The sequence below is a fragment of the Toxorhynchites rutilus genome, chromosome 2 (genome assembly GCF_029784135.1).
Source record: "Toxorhynchites rutilus septentrionalis strain SRP chromosome 2, ASM2978413v1, whole genome shotgun sequence".
NCBI lineage: Eukaryota > Metazoa > Arthropoda > Insecta > Diptera > Culicidae > Toxorhynchites > Toxorhynchites rutilus.
In genome coordinates this window covers 315,205,560-315,219,867 of record NC_073745.1, presented here as the reverse complement: position 1 = coordinate 315,219,867, position 14,308 = coordinate 315,205,560, and the positions used below count along the sequence as shown (strand labels likewise).

Sequence of the window (14,308 nt, the reverse complement as noted above, 5' to 3'; positions counted from 1 at the left end):
TATAAATGATGTAGCCTGCCGGGCTGCTGTACTATGTTTCCAGGTGTCTACAATATTTGGTTTGTCCCAGTTCTTTAATTCCATTTTGAGAGTACATTCAGGGGCCCTACAAAATGGTTCTGGTCCTAGGAATAGTTGTGATGACACGTCTAGTTAACAAATCTGCTTTTTCATAACCTTCATTTCCGTAGTGCCCAGGAAACCAGGATATGTTCACTGTACTTTTTCTAGCCACCTCTTAAAGAAGTTAAACATACTCCCAAAGAAATTTAGAAATACACGTAACTGACTCCGATGCATTCAACGCAGCTTGACTGTCAGATAGAAATGCATATGTTTGCATGTCTATAGTTGCGCCTTAGACAAATTGTTGCACACTCAATGACTGCCTGTACTTCTGCCTGAAATACAGGTGGCCACATGCCCAGGGTTGCCATATATACAGAAAATTTTGTATTTTACAGATGTTTCGCAAAATTTCAGATACAGAATTTATATATACAGAATTACAGATTCTCAGCAAAGATACATACATACCTTGATACCTTGATTTATGAAATGTTGAACGCAATGAGATTGCTTTCGTTGGAAGCAGTTGTTAAGCGAAATATTAAGCGAAATATTAAGCGATTTGAAGAGCTCATATTATTCTTTTCGCTCAAAGTTTAGTATGACCATGATCAATTTGCTAATCGCAATAGGAGTACCGGTAAGTTTCTTTGTTTTTTTTCAAAAAATGATGCTTTATTCTGCAAAAATGGTAACAAATTTAATATTCAAAGTATTGCCCATCGCTAGTCACATCTTTTTCCCATCTTTCTGGCAATTCACGGATCCCTTTGCGGAAATAATTGGACGCTTTGTCGGTTAACCACGAATCGATCCAATTTTTAACTTCATCAAAATTTGAGAAGTGCTGGTCAACCGGACCATATTGCATCGATCGAAAAAGGTAGTAATCGGACGGAGAAATGTCTGGAGAATAAGGTGGGTGGGATAGGACCTCCCATTTCTGCGTTTCCAAGTATGTTTTGACCGGTTTCGCGACATGCGACCGAGCATTGTCGTGCTGCAAAATAACTTTATCGTGTCTTTGCTCGTATTGTGGTCGTTTTTCCTTCAGTGGAGGTCCACCGTAATGGTTTCATTCGATTTTAGCAGCTCATAGTAACCCACACTCAGCTGGCCCCACCAACACACAACACGCGGAACGCGACAGGACACAACACTCATGGTTCTTACAAAATTGAAAAAGGTTGGTAAATTTACCTTTTTAGTCGACCTGTTTCGGATTCGATGCTGGCCATCTACGGGACGATGTCCGACTGATTACAACACAAAGAAACAGCTTTGTACTGGTATAGTAAACGTCAAGAAAGATGAAATCACTGGATGTTTTGTTTGACCAAGTTGAATAAATTCGATGTAATCGGATCTTCAAACTCATTCATAAGCGGCAGCTCAGTAGTGTGAATGTACATGGATTCTCATGAATTTAGATGGAAGGCCTTCCTGACACACTTTTTGAGTCTCGCGTTGTCCCAGTCAATTTCATGATTAAGCCCCGTAGAGCGTGCTGCTACACTCGATTCGTTGGGTTGCTTATTTTCCACGGCGTTTCTATGGTCCCTCAAACGTACGTTTAGCTTACGACGGGTTTGGCCAATGTACACCGCCGGGCATGATTTACACGGAATTTCGTAAATACCGGACTTTTCGTCCGGCGAGATTTTATCCTTGAGATAACACAGAAGGTCTTTCAGTGTATGAGCGCTCTTATAAGCTGTTTGAAACTCGTGTTGTTTAAGGACTCCTTGAATGGCATTTGTCACTTTCGAGTAGGACGGAAGGCTGATCCTCTGAATCTCCTCTTTCTGCGGTTGAAGTGTGGTAGCGTTTTGGCGTTGTTTTTTCCTTTTGTGTTTCCCGAGGATCTTGTTTATGACCCTTCGTTGTAACCATTCAAGAAAGCAGTCTCGTGGATTTGATTCCTTTCTGCTTCAAATTCACGTTCTTCCATCGAAATTAGCCATCATTTATGCGATCCTATGACTAAACCGATTATGCTGTTCCTAAATTTCGTTCTACAGCTCAACAATAACGCCAATTGCACTTTTCAATCATAATTAGGCTGACCAAACGTACCGTTTTTTCGACCGATTTTGATTGTCCCGTCTTTTTATCGTATTTTGAGTATACTGAAAATTCTTATATTCCTTAATATTCCATTATCATTTTTTCAATAATTTTAATCGAATGAACATCTGCTGAATGAAGTGGGATTTACATTGTTGATTCGTAGAGATTTCACATAACTGTCTTCAACATGCAATCGATATTGAAAGCTCCGTTGTAAAACTTTATAAAGATCTTCATATTTACACGATTCGTGTAGAAAACTTGAAGAGTTTTTGTTATTTAGTCGGTGAACATGATGCTAAACTCCTTGAGCAGGGTAACACACGATTTCTTTCTCTTGGACCTTCTATTGAGAGGATTCTTATAGAAAAGTTTCCTGTTGTACTACGGGATTTAACTGAAAACCGATGCTGAAAACTATGGTTGCTTTCAACCAGAGACATTGGTTAGTTGAAAGATTACCAACATTTATTCGCCCTGTTGAAAGAGACGTTGTATCTTTCACTGACATTGCCGTTAATTTTGATGATTTTAGTAAAATTATTACTAGCGTCAAATTGTGTTCAACTCGAGGGTGCCTCAAAACGTTCAAAGTTTAGATTTTTTGCTCTCGAAAATCTCCCAAGGCAGGGGAGAGGGACGCAACTTGGCAACGTTAAGCTTTGGCGAGCCCTGGATCTTGAAATATTTTTTTTTTAATGTTGATGCTGATTCATATAGCCTGAAGTGTTTTCTATCATATTATCTATTGGATGGGCAAAAAAACTAAAAAACTTGTCCACCCAAAAGCTTTGCGCAAATAGCGTCGAATTCGCCATCTTGCTTCCACGTGGAGTGGAAATGCCATTTTCATCAACACTGTAAATGTCACACGCAGGAAAACGATACTGAGCTCGTATATCTCCCAAAGTTCGAAAAAAAATAAGTCACAATTTTCTTTATTGAACGCCATTAATCGAGCCGCTGAGGTATTTTCTGGCTGAATTGAAAATCTAACCTCCATGTCTGGATATTTTCGTCGATAGCGTCTCAAAGTTGGTTCTGGCACACCGAACTGTTTTGAAGCACCCAGAACAGACAAACCTTCTTACATAGCTTTCATAACATTCTCCAAACTGTTGTCCGACCAATATTGGTCTCTTTTTCGCCTATAAGTTCTAACCATCTGCAATAAAAAAACCAAAAATTAACATAATGTTGCAGGTCGCCAACTTGCCCCCAAGCGACTTTTTCAATAAAAAAAATTTGGCTGAAAAAAAATCCTTATTGAAACTCGCCGGAAACAAACAGATTATGTACAATAGAGTACCTTTTCATGTATAAAATTATTTTGAAATTTTAACTTTTCTCATAAAGGGGATAATGAAATTTGAAAAAATGGAAAAAAAAAAATAAAAATCACGATTTTTCTCATTTTTATTTTTCACTTTTTTGTGATAACGTTTTCGGTAGAGTTACTGAGTACGAAGTTTGACCTTGTTATGATGCATCTTCAGTAAAAAGTAGGTGGCGCTACCTTCATTACAACGGGTCAAATTACCGATACGTCATCTTGCCTCCCTCTCCCCTACATGAAATAGTACATGAAATTAGGGAAATTGAAAAAATGTTTTCGATGCCAAATGTCTTTAAAATGCTTAAACCGATGAGATCTGGTGTTATCCTGAAAAAAAATTTAGGCCGAAAATCGACCTTTTGGACCTGAGTGGCCACGAGATTAAAACTTTGAGTGCTTTGAGACTCCCCTAAATCATGTCCGAATAAACAAAATGTACATGGTCGGTTCAATAAATTCGATAACTTATTTTTTTTCCATACCTTCATTGCCACTCAGGCCGAGTCCCAGAAGGTTCAAGATGACACTAGGTTGCACAGGTCATTCGAATCATCAGCTCGATACCCGTAGTGAACATGACAACAATAAGTCCAGCTCTTCAAGTAATCGACGAAGAATGTAAATTCCCTTCAGTTTTCTGTCATATTGTGGAATATGTTGATTTATTGTCTGTATTTATTTACAAAGAGTTTGTTTTACAAAATGGCACAATAGGTGTACTTCGAAATCTAGCATTTGCTGCACAGTGAGTAACAATTAGTAGTTTATTTCTATATCATATGCGTTCGAAAAACTTAACCCAACACTTAAGCATTAATTACAGTAACGTTGCACATATTTACAAATCTGAATATACACTATTCGAACTGGGCATCAGAACTACGAAATAAATAAATAAAATCCTAAAACAACTTTCAACAAATTATCATCTCCGGATTAGGAATGTTAGTTCGAATCAACAGTGCTTTTTCTATTCATAGTCCTATGGCCTATCATAAACTAGTAGTTGCCTGTAGCTTAAAGTACCGACTCCTGCTCTCTACATCGTGTAGCGTTGCTCTCCTGGCGTCGACCGCGTAGCACGTACTCATCGAGGGGATATTATTACGGCCAGCTTTCAGTCTGATGAAGCCCCAAATGAAAGCCATTAGGCTCGTAACTATAATGATGGCCGCCAGCCCTTCCAGCACAATTCGACTAACGCCAACCGAGGGAAGCCTCGCAGCAGCCGCTTCCTCCAGTCGCATTCGGTTGAGCGCCAGCTCAGGATCATCGGCCATACGACTCAGCAGTACCTCATCGTAGTACGAACCGGCATCGTCCGCTTCGTCGTCCTGTCGGGAAGCTTCCGCCATTCGCGAGAGATCCGATATGTCACTCTCGCTGGCACCACTGCTTCTCGAGCGGACTCCACTGCCGGAAAACAATTCCTTCTTTATGGATTTGGATTTGACTCGGTTGATGTATGGCGCCGGGAGGATTTCCGTTTTACATGCTCCCAGATATTCGTCCTTCGATATGTCTTCTTTCATAATAAGGCAGAACTTGTAGCTGTGGATGAAATTGGGTAAAAATCATCTGCTCACCGGTTGAATTACTCGCTACTAACCTCAATTCACTTTGCAGATCGTAGGCTCCAACGAGTTTGGTTATGAAGATGTAATCTGTAGCGTTCGCCGTCTCGGGTGTCAGCTTACAGGACACCTGCAAAGAAACAAAAGCACACATTCAGTTTCACAATCATTCACGAATCGATATCACAAGCTACCTCCGAGTTATACAGAATATTCTCCGGATCATCATCGTGAAAGGTGTACACAAACCGGCATGAGTAGTCATCCGTTTGCATCCCCCAGTACAGAAATACGTCGCTCTCATCGGTGAAGTTGATGCCCTTCAGCTGAACTTCGGTGCCGATATCCTTCACGTAAGACATATTGTTCTTCAGCTTCAGTATAACCTCAATCGTCTTGAAAACACTCTTATCAGACTTGTCTTTCCCATTTCCGTTACAGCTCATCGTTTCCGCTGCTATTTGCAGCAAAGCTGCCCCCTCCAAATGTGGCGGAGTCGCACAGACGGCTCCAAGAACATCCTGAGCGGCGATTTGTGAGGTGGCAAGCCACTCGGCAAAGGGTTTCATCGAACAGTCGCATGCCAGCGGATTGTTCTCCAGCGAGAGACTGTGGAGCTGCAGCGCATTGTAGAGAGCATTTTGGGCGATTATAGAGATGTCGTTTCCATCCAGACGGAGTTCCTTGAGTGAAGGGAGCGGCGAAACGATATCTGCTGTCAAAGCACGCAGGAAGTTATGGGTGAGATCCAGGACTATCAACCGCGGCAAGTGCTTAAGAGACGAACCAGATATGGCAACGATGCCATTGTGGCCGAGATCCAGAACCTGTAGCGAAGCCAGCCCCGAGAAGGCGTGATCTTGCAGCACATCGATCTGGTTGTATCGAAGCGAGAGCATTTGAAGATAGGAGAAACCTTCGATAGCTCCGTTTTGAATACTGGTTATCGAGTTTTTGTCCAAATTTAAAATCTCTAGGCTCTTGATGACGGGAAGCGTGGTATTTCTCAACGGTCCTCGAATGGTGTTGGATCGAAGATCCAACTCTCTCAGATTTAGGCACGCTTCGAGTGCTAGCAAGCTTTCCGGGGACTCACCGAGTCGGTTGCCATTCAGTTTGAGGTGGATTAAATTCCGCAAGGGTAGCAAGCTTTTCGTTGTTATGAGTGATATTTGATTCTCGCTCAGCTCCAGGTAAGACAACTTCGTCAGTGAGAAGAAGTCCGTGTTCTGGATCGCTTTGATTCTGTTGTTCGATAAATCCAAACGATCTAGTGCTGGTAGCGACGCGAGTGATTGCATTGGGACCGATGCTAGTGCGTTATTGGGCAAACCCAATGCTTGCAATGAAGTTTTCATTCCTCCGAAGGCCAACCTATGAACACGTTTAATCTCACCGGAAGATATGACCAAACCTTGCAGGGAAACGTTTTCGAAAATATTCGCATCGCTGATAACTGTCACATTCTTCAGGGTACAATCGAGCAGCGAAACCGAATATCTGGAAGCTCTCAGTCCTTCGGCGATCAGTTCCAATCCGTGGAGGTCACCCCGACATCGCAGCGTGTGTGGTAAATCACAGCCACACTCGAGATTGGAATTTTGGCTGATGTTAGGACACTTCCAATCAGCCATATCTACGATCGCACCTTTCGCGGGTGGCTTCTTCTCGTAGCGTTTCTTACCCTGATCGCCCTTATTGACGTACTTCATTGCATTCCAAGTGATTCCAAATCCTTGCTTAGCGTTTTCCGATTCTCTTTGGTTTGTGTTGCTGTCATTAACTAGATGCTGCATTGAGTGATCTCTGACTGAACCGAGCACTGTTGTCGTGGATGAGGAGTTCTGATTCTCCAAAGGGGTGTTGATGTATGAAGGCGGACCACCACCAGCGATTCCCGCTGTCATGAACTCGGCTCCCTGGGTTGTGATTGTCATTAGAGAGGCGAATACGTACAGGATTGCGTGGAATCTGGAAAAAATAGAAGATATTGAATTCTTAACATTTTGTACAGATTGATATAGTTAACATTAGATTCAGTTCAAATAAAATCTAATAGATTCTAAACGCTCATGTAAAATTGTTCTAGCTATATTGCACTTTTAAATGAAGAAATATAAAGACTTTGAAGATCTGTTAGAATCTAATGATTATTTATTAGTTAAATATCAGGATATGATATCGCATAACTAACGCATTTGTTTTTTTTCTTAGTTTTTTAGTTTAGTTAGTTATTTTTTAGTACCCCATGGAAACGATGCAAAATAAAATAAAATGTGTACCACTGTAGTAACATGAATTATCTAAAGGTTTTCTACCGCTTCAATATTACAGTTTCTTTGCTTGCTAGGGAAAAGAGAAGCGTTTACTGTGGCTTAATGACATTATAATATGCAATGAAGTCATATCGCATTTTAGATAGTTCAATAAATGACTAAAACTGCATACAATAGTTCAAAATGACTCTGAATATATTAGGTGTACCGGTAAGTTTCTTCGATTTTAGAACAGATGGCGTAACTTGATTATTATTCCAGTGAATCAAATTTCCAAACATTCGATGGAAAGCTACTGTCATTGTGCGTCTTTTTCAGCATATGTCAAAAAGTTGAAGCGTCAACAACATAGTTTTTTGCCACTTCGAATATGTCGAATTTCGTACCAACGAGAGTGTTTTTGCGGGGAGTGTTACTTCATTATTTCAATATAAAGAAAAAAAAGCTGCGGAAAGTCATCGCATTTTGGTGGAAGTTTAGAGTGACCGTGCTCCAACTGTGCTATCATGTCAGACGTGGTTTGCACGGTTTGAAAGTGGTAATTTTGACTTCGAAGACGAAGAACGTTCCGAACCGCCAAAAAACTTTGAAGATGAAGAATTGGAGACTTTACTCGATCAAGATCCGTCACAAACGCACCAAGAACTTGCAGATACACTTGGAGTAGCTCAGCAAACCATATCCGATCGTTTAAAAGCATTGGGAATGATCCGAAAGATAGGACGTTGGGTGTCGTATGAATTGAAGCCACGGGACGTCGAACGCCGTTTTTCCACGTGCGAACAACTGCTCCATCGGCATAAAAGATTTTTTTTTTGCATCGCACCGTTACTGGAGATGAAAAGTGGGTCCATTACGACAACCCTAAACGTCGGACAACGTATGGATACCCCGGCCATGCATCAACATCGACAGCCGCCCGGTATATTCACGGCCAGAAGTTTATGCTGTCTATTTGGAGGGACCAGCTGGGTGCGGTGTACTATGCGCTGCTAAAACCGAATGAAACCATTACGGGGGACCTCTACCGATGACAGTTGATGCGTTTGATCCGTGCACTGAAGGAAAAACGACCACAATACGAGCAAAGATACGATAAAGTTATTTTGCAGCACGACAATGCTTGGCCGCACGTCGCGAAACCGGTCAAAACATACTTGGAAACGCTGCAATGGGAGGTCCTATTCCAACCGCCGTATTCTCATACATTGCTCCGTCCGATTACTAGCTTTTTCGATCGATGCAACTTCTTCAATTTTGATGAATCGATTCGTGGTTAGCCGACAACCCGGCCAATTATTTCCGCAACGGGATCCGTGAATTGCCAGAAGCATGGGAAAAAGTTGTGACAAGCGATGGGCAATACTTTGAATATTATATTTGTAACCATTTTTGGAGAATAAAGCATCAATTTTTGAAAAAAACGAAGAAACTTACCGGTACTCCTATTATATATGATTTTTATGTGAAAAAGATGTTTTCTGACCTTTGTTGAATGAAACAAAAATTAAACTCTTCTATATTCAAAAAACAAAAAAAAATGTATACAGCCATTCCATGCCAAACAGATATAGTGATTCTCAGATTTTCATGAGAAGTGGTAGTTTTGTTATTTATCGCAAAACGTTAGACCCGTATTCTTTTATTTTTTCAGTAGGGTAATCATTTACATTTTAGGCGAAAAATCGACTTTTTCCTCTTTTTTCAAAAAAATGACTTTTTTCAAAAATTCATAACTTATGAACTACTAGACCGATTCAGATGATCGACATATCAAATTAAAGCAAATTGAAGCCATTAATTAAAGCCTGCAGAAAATTCGAATTCTGTTCTCGTTATTATTTATTGATTCCGTTTTTATTGTTTTCATAGTCGCGGGACCAAGGGCGCCATATGTTTTAATATTTTTTCTGAGAAGCTGAGGATTTTTCACATAACATATGTCAAAACCAGAATTATGTTGAGTTATGATTTTTCAACAAAGTTAATCGATGGTCCAAAAAATCATTTTTGACTTTCGGACTATATTCAGTGAAAACGAATTGGAGACTCTATAAAATCGAGTTCACCCTGTATTGTGAAGTGTCTGATTATCACCATTTATCTGTTCTTGCAAATATTGAAACGAACCGAATTATAATATTATTTTTATTCTTCTAAATGCGTTTTATCCGACGTCACCGATGCAATTAAAATTTCTCTCCGTTTATTTGTTACAGGTCAATCAGTAGTAGACGATCAGTAATTGACTTGTTCCCAACACTGCACCGTGATTCCCATGGCTCATGGTTGTATTATTGCTATCGTGTTGCGTGATGTGCACAAGACCGGTTCAAGTTCAAGTTCACACCGGCAAACAATCAACGTGGCGCTTAGTCCTCAAATATCGTCATCGGAGTGCGGTACCCAAAGGCAAGATCGCGCCGAACCATTGTTCAGATTGATTTTGAAGTGTGAAAAAGTGACCAAAAACTGTGAAGTTGAGGCTGTTTGAAATATTAGGGGTTCTGAGTGATTGATTACACGTGATACCAACAAACCTCGTGATTAGAGGAAGAACCCGAAAGAAGTGCGTGTAATCATTATTAAATTTACGTTTCTTCCGCTTTGTACACATCAACGTACATCAACGCGATACGTCGTGGAACATGATTCAGTTACATCATATCAATAGATTCGGAATTTTGCAACGGGATCTTCTCTCTTCCATGAATACAAGATTATTTTTACACGCATTTTAATCGATTCTGGTTGAACCCAAACCGAATTGTACGACGCAATCGGAATTCCCTCGAATCGTTAAGAGAATGAGCTCCGGGAACTTGGCTAGCAGTGATTAAGATCACTGCTAGCCAAGTTCCCGGAGCTCATTCAGTTGGTGCCAAAACAAGTGCAAATTGTTATTGCTTCAGCGGAAAGACTTGACGTCGTCGGGTCAAAGGGGCATTTAGCACGTTTCTATAATCACAACACACATACACACGCACACAGTGCCGGTTGTATTTTGTTTGCAAATATATTCTAACAAATGAACTATCTGTTTTACAGCCGAAGCCAATTACGAGTGAGCCGTGAATATCAATCAGTCTAGTGCGATTTAGAGATCAAGAAAGTACTTTCGGTGACATGGCTTATCGCGTAAGTGGGGCAATTGTCGGATGTTTTATATTGCTGCTCGTTTTGACCATCGGTGTATTTGCGAAGGCGAAGGTGTACCAGAAGTGCCCCTTGGCGAGAGAGCTGGACAGTCACCAAATCTCCAGGACATTGATTTCGAACTGTAAGAAACCTGGTTGTGGGCTAGTGTTTTGAGCAGTTAATGCAACTAAATTTGCAGGGGTTTGCTTGGTCAACGCCGAAAGTGGTGCCGACACGTCCAAAAAAGTTGCGCTGGATAATCTTACCACCAGCTATGGTATATTTCAGGTAATCGAACATTCTTAGCTAGGCTCGTTATAGAGTAATCTAAATTTCCAATCCATGTTTCAGATAAACAGCAAGGATTGGTGTCGTGTTGGCCGCAAAGGCGGAAAGTGTAATAAAAACTGCGAAGGTACATCGCCATATCAAATCAGGTTTTGAACTCATCTGTTGTATTTATTTTTCTTATGAAGATTTCCTAACCGATGACATTTCCGATGACATCGAGTGCGCCAAGTTGATCTACAAAGATCAGGGATTCTCCCACTGGAAAGGATGGGTGAACAAATGTAAACAGAAACCGCTACCCGACATCTCCAGCTGCTGGAATTGAGAGGCGAATGATGATCACGTCTTCGTTTATTCGAAGATCATTGAAAATATATATGATTTGGATTCGAAATTTGGATTATTCCTACAGAAGATCCGAACGACCACGTTCGACTCTTGTTGGACCTAAACTGATATGGCAGCAATATTCTTGAAATACAAAGAAATATAACGAATGGTAGCACACTGGCATTCAATCACAAAAATTGGTTCGTCGACCACATTCAAGCAGGATTTGTAGTCAAAACAAATCCTCTGTAATAATAGTTGTCCGAGTGAAAGTTGCATCAGAAATAATTAGAGTGAATAAAATATTCTGGACAGTCGGACAATATCGTTCATTTCTCGTATTTATATTATTTTGGGCATATAAATAATAAACGTTGTTATTGATTGGATAATCAATTTTACAGTTTAGCAAACTGATGTACACATTTGGCGTGAATGTGCAGCATGTAACTATTTCCTTCAATACAATTCCTATTTGTACTAATGATTCAACAGTAGTATATCGCCTGGACTCTAAGCGTATCTGACTACTTGGAACAAATAGTCAGTCATAAATCGTTGAAGCATTTTGAATACTACAATATTATTGGCGTATGTTACAGAAAACCACAAACTTTTCAAAAATTTGTACCATTGGAAATATCTGTTTTGTTTTGTTTTGTATCTTGTTTTGTTGATGAAAAAATCTGTTTTATTAGCATTAAAAAACACTCATTCATTTCCTAAAAAATTTTACATTTACTTACTAACTTCATATTTACATTTATTTACTAGAAACACATTTGCTGTAAATGTACATCAACATGGTCATCTCTAATTTTGAAAAGTTACCTCATAAAAAATGTTCACCACCTCGAGTAAAGGAAATCGGGGTTTTGGAAAAAATATTGATGTCAAATGTCTTAAAATTGCATGAAACATCAAATTGCATTTGTCATCTCGACACATTTTTTTTTGTCAAAAATCGACACTCTGGGACTTTTTCGGAATACGAAACGGAAACGAAACGTATGGTTTTTGGTACCAAAAAAATAATTATCTCGATTTTTCATTCCGAACTTGCTGCAAAATGTTGATTTGCACGATAATATACACTTTGAAAAATATTAGTTCATTCGAACTTCATTTATTAGTGTCACAGACGTAAAATTTTTAGTTTTTTTTGAAAACAAAAGATCACCGGCGTTTTAAAAAAAAAAATGTTGGTGCCAAATGTCTTAAAATTGCATTAATCGTCGAGATTTACTGTTATTTCGAAAAAAAAATTGTAAAAATAATTTTTTTGGCAATTGCGTCTTAAAAAGTTGATTTTTAACAAAAAAAATTATGTTTAGTAGCTTTCGACCGATTACTCGCGGTTTACTCGAGGTTAGAGGGGCAACAATTTTTGTGGGACGGGTCAGGTTAGCGATATGGATATGAGGTATCGTTGTGCATTGTGCATAATGACCAGGGATAGCATCTGGTGTTCGACTATGAGCTGATATTTGGCATAGGATGTTTTTTCGAGGAAGAAAACATTTTGTATAGGGTAACTTTTTGAAATTTTAGGGTCGATTTTTCCCATACATTCATTGGCACCCTAATGCTTATACGTAGCTTATACATCAATATAATGTTTGATCTGCCTCCACGATGTTCAATGAAATCTTTTGATCTTAAAATTGCGTTTATCGTATCGTTGCTGAGCCGAATTCGAAGCTTATTCTTATTCTGATTAGATTCAGAAAAAAACGTACGCAGTGGTACTACTAGGCATCAAATTTTTGTTCACCAATTTTACATTTAGTGTACGCAATTTCTTCTCCAGATCTTATAAAACTCCATCGTAGAATCCTGGGAGCGCTCTCAATACTTCTTTGATGCTTGTTAGATTGGAAATGTTTTTTGGATTTTACGTTTCAGTGTCCTTGAGGATCCAATAATCGAAATGAAATCTTTGTTTTATATATTTTATCAATTTCATGTGTTATAACTCCAGTCTAACCACCATAGAAACATTTATTGCAGCCTAAAACCTCCATATGCCTAATTTGGTTTCATTTGCTTGATTAATTCCCGAGTAATGTAGAAATTTGTGTTTCATTTGTATGGCAGCCCCCCCTTAGAGAGGGGGGAGGGGTCTCAAACTATCACGGAAACCTTCCCCGGCCCCAAAAACCCCTACATACCAATTTTCATGTTGATCGGTTCAGTAGTTTCCGAGTCCATAAGAATCAGACAGACAGACAGACAGAAATCCATTTTTTATATATATAAGGCTGTCAAAAAAGTCCTGCGGTATTTTTATTGAATTTTCATTTGTTCATAAAATTAGTTACAATCATCTGTTTTAAGTCAAATATGCGCCGTTTTGTTCGATGACTTGTTCCCAACGAGATGCCAACTTCATAATACCCCTGTTATAGAAGCTCGCTTCCTTATTGGCAAAAAACTCGGATAGCCAATTTTCACAGGCCTCTTTTGTGGCTAACTTCTGACTATCTAGCTCGTTCGCCATGGACAAAAACAGGTGGTAGTCACTTGGTGCAAGGTCCGGACTATACGGCGGATGCAAAAGAACCTCCCATCCGAGCTCCCGGAGCTTCTAGCGCGTCACCAAAGAAGTGTGTGGCCTGGCGTTGTCCTGATGGAAGACAATGCGGCCTCTGTTTATCAAAGATGGCCTCTTCTTCATGAGTGCTACCTTCAAGCGGTCCAGTTGTTGGCAGTACAGGTCCGAATTGAGCGTTTGGCCATATGGAATCAGCTCATAATAGATTATTCCTTAACAATCCCACCAAACACACAGTAGAACCCTCCTGGCCGTTAATGAGGGCTTGGCCTCCGTCTGAGCCGCTTCAGCGGGCTTCGTTTGCGCTTCACGTTATCGTAAGTGACCCACTTTTCATCGCCAGTCACCATCCGCTTCAGAAACGGGTCGATTTTGTTGCGATTCACATGCGTCGATACGGTCAAAGATGTTTTTTTGCGTCAACGTGTGTGGCACCCATACATCGAGCTTCTTTGTGAATCCAAGCTTCTTCAAATGGTGAATAACGGTTTGATGACTTATCCCCAGCTCTTGGCCGATGCTACGGCTGCTACTATGCCGGTCTTTCTCGGCTAATTCAGCGATTTTGTCGCAATTTTCGACGACAGGCCTTCCGGAGCGTGGCGCATCTTCGACGAACCAGAACGAAAACGTTGAAACCATCGTTGTGCGGTGGAAATGGAAACTGTAT

General features: G+C 40.0%; 2 protein-coding genes across 2 annotated transcripts in view; one reads left to right on the top strand and one right to left on the bottom strand.

Annotated features, from left to right (window-relative positions):
* Positions 1-4,103: 4,103 nt before the first annotated feature.
* LOC129765436 (uncharacterized) overlaps positions 4,104-14,308 on the bottom strand; it is an 84,508-nt gene continuing 74,303 nt past the window's right edge. The window contains exons 2-4 of the mRNA XM_055765759.1: positions 5,244-7,020; positions 5,085-5,179; positions 4,104-5,026 (exon numbers count right to left, since the gene is read on the bottom strand). Coding sequence (XP_055621734.1) covers positions 4,468-5,026; positions 5,085-5,179; positions 5,244-7,020 — 2,431 coding nt within the window. The 3' untranslated portion in view covers positions 4,104-4,467. The remainder of the gene's footprint in view (positions 5,027-5,084; positions 5,180-5,243; positions 7,021-14,308) is intronic.
* Positions 9,705-11,416, top strand: LOC129765438 (lysozyme c-1-like). The gene is made up of 5 exons (XM_055765762.1): positions 9,705-9,894; positions 10,374-10,605; positions 10,663-10,751; positions 10,815-10,878; positions 10,940-11,416. Exons 2-5 carry the CDS (start codon positions 10,452-10,454, stop codon positions 11,077-11,079), a joined length of 447 nt encoding a protein of 148 aa, XP_055621737.1. The 5' UTR covers positions 9,705-9,894; positions 10,374-10,451; the 3' UTR covers positions 11,080-11,416.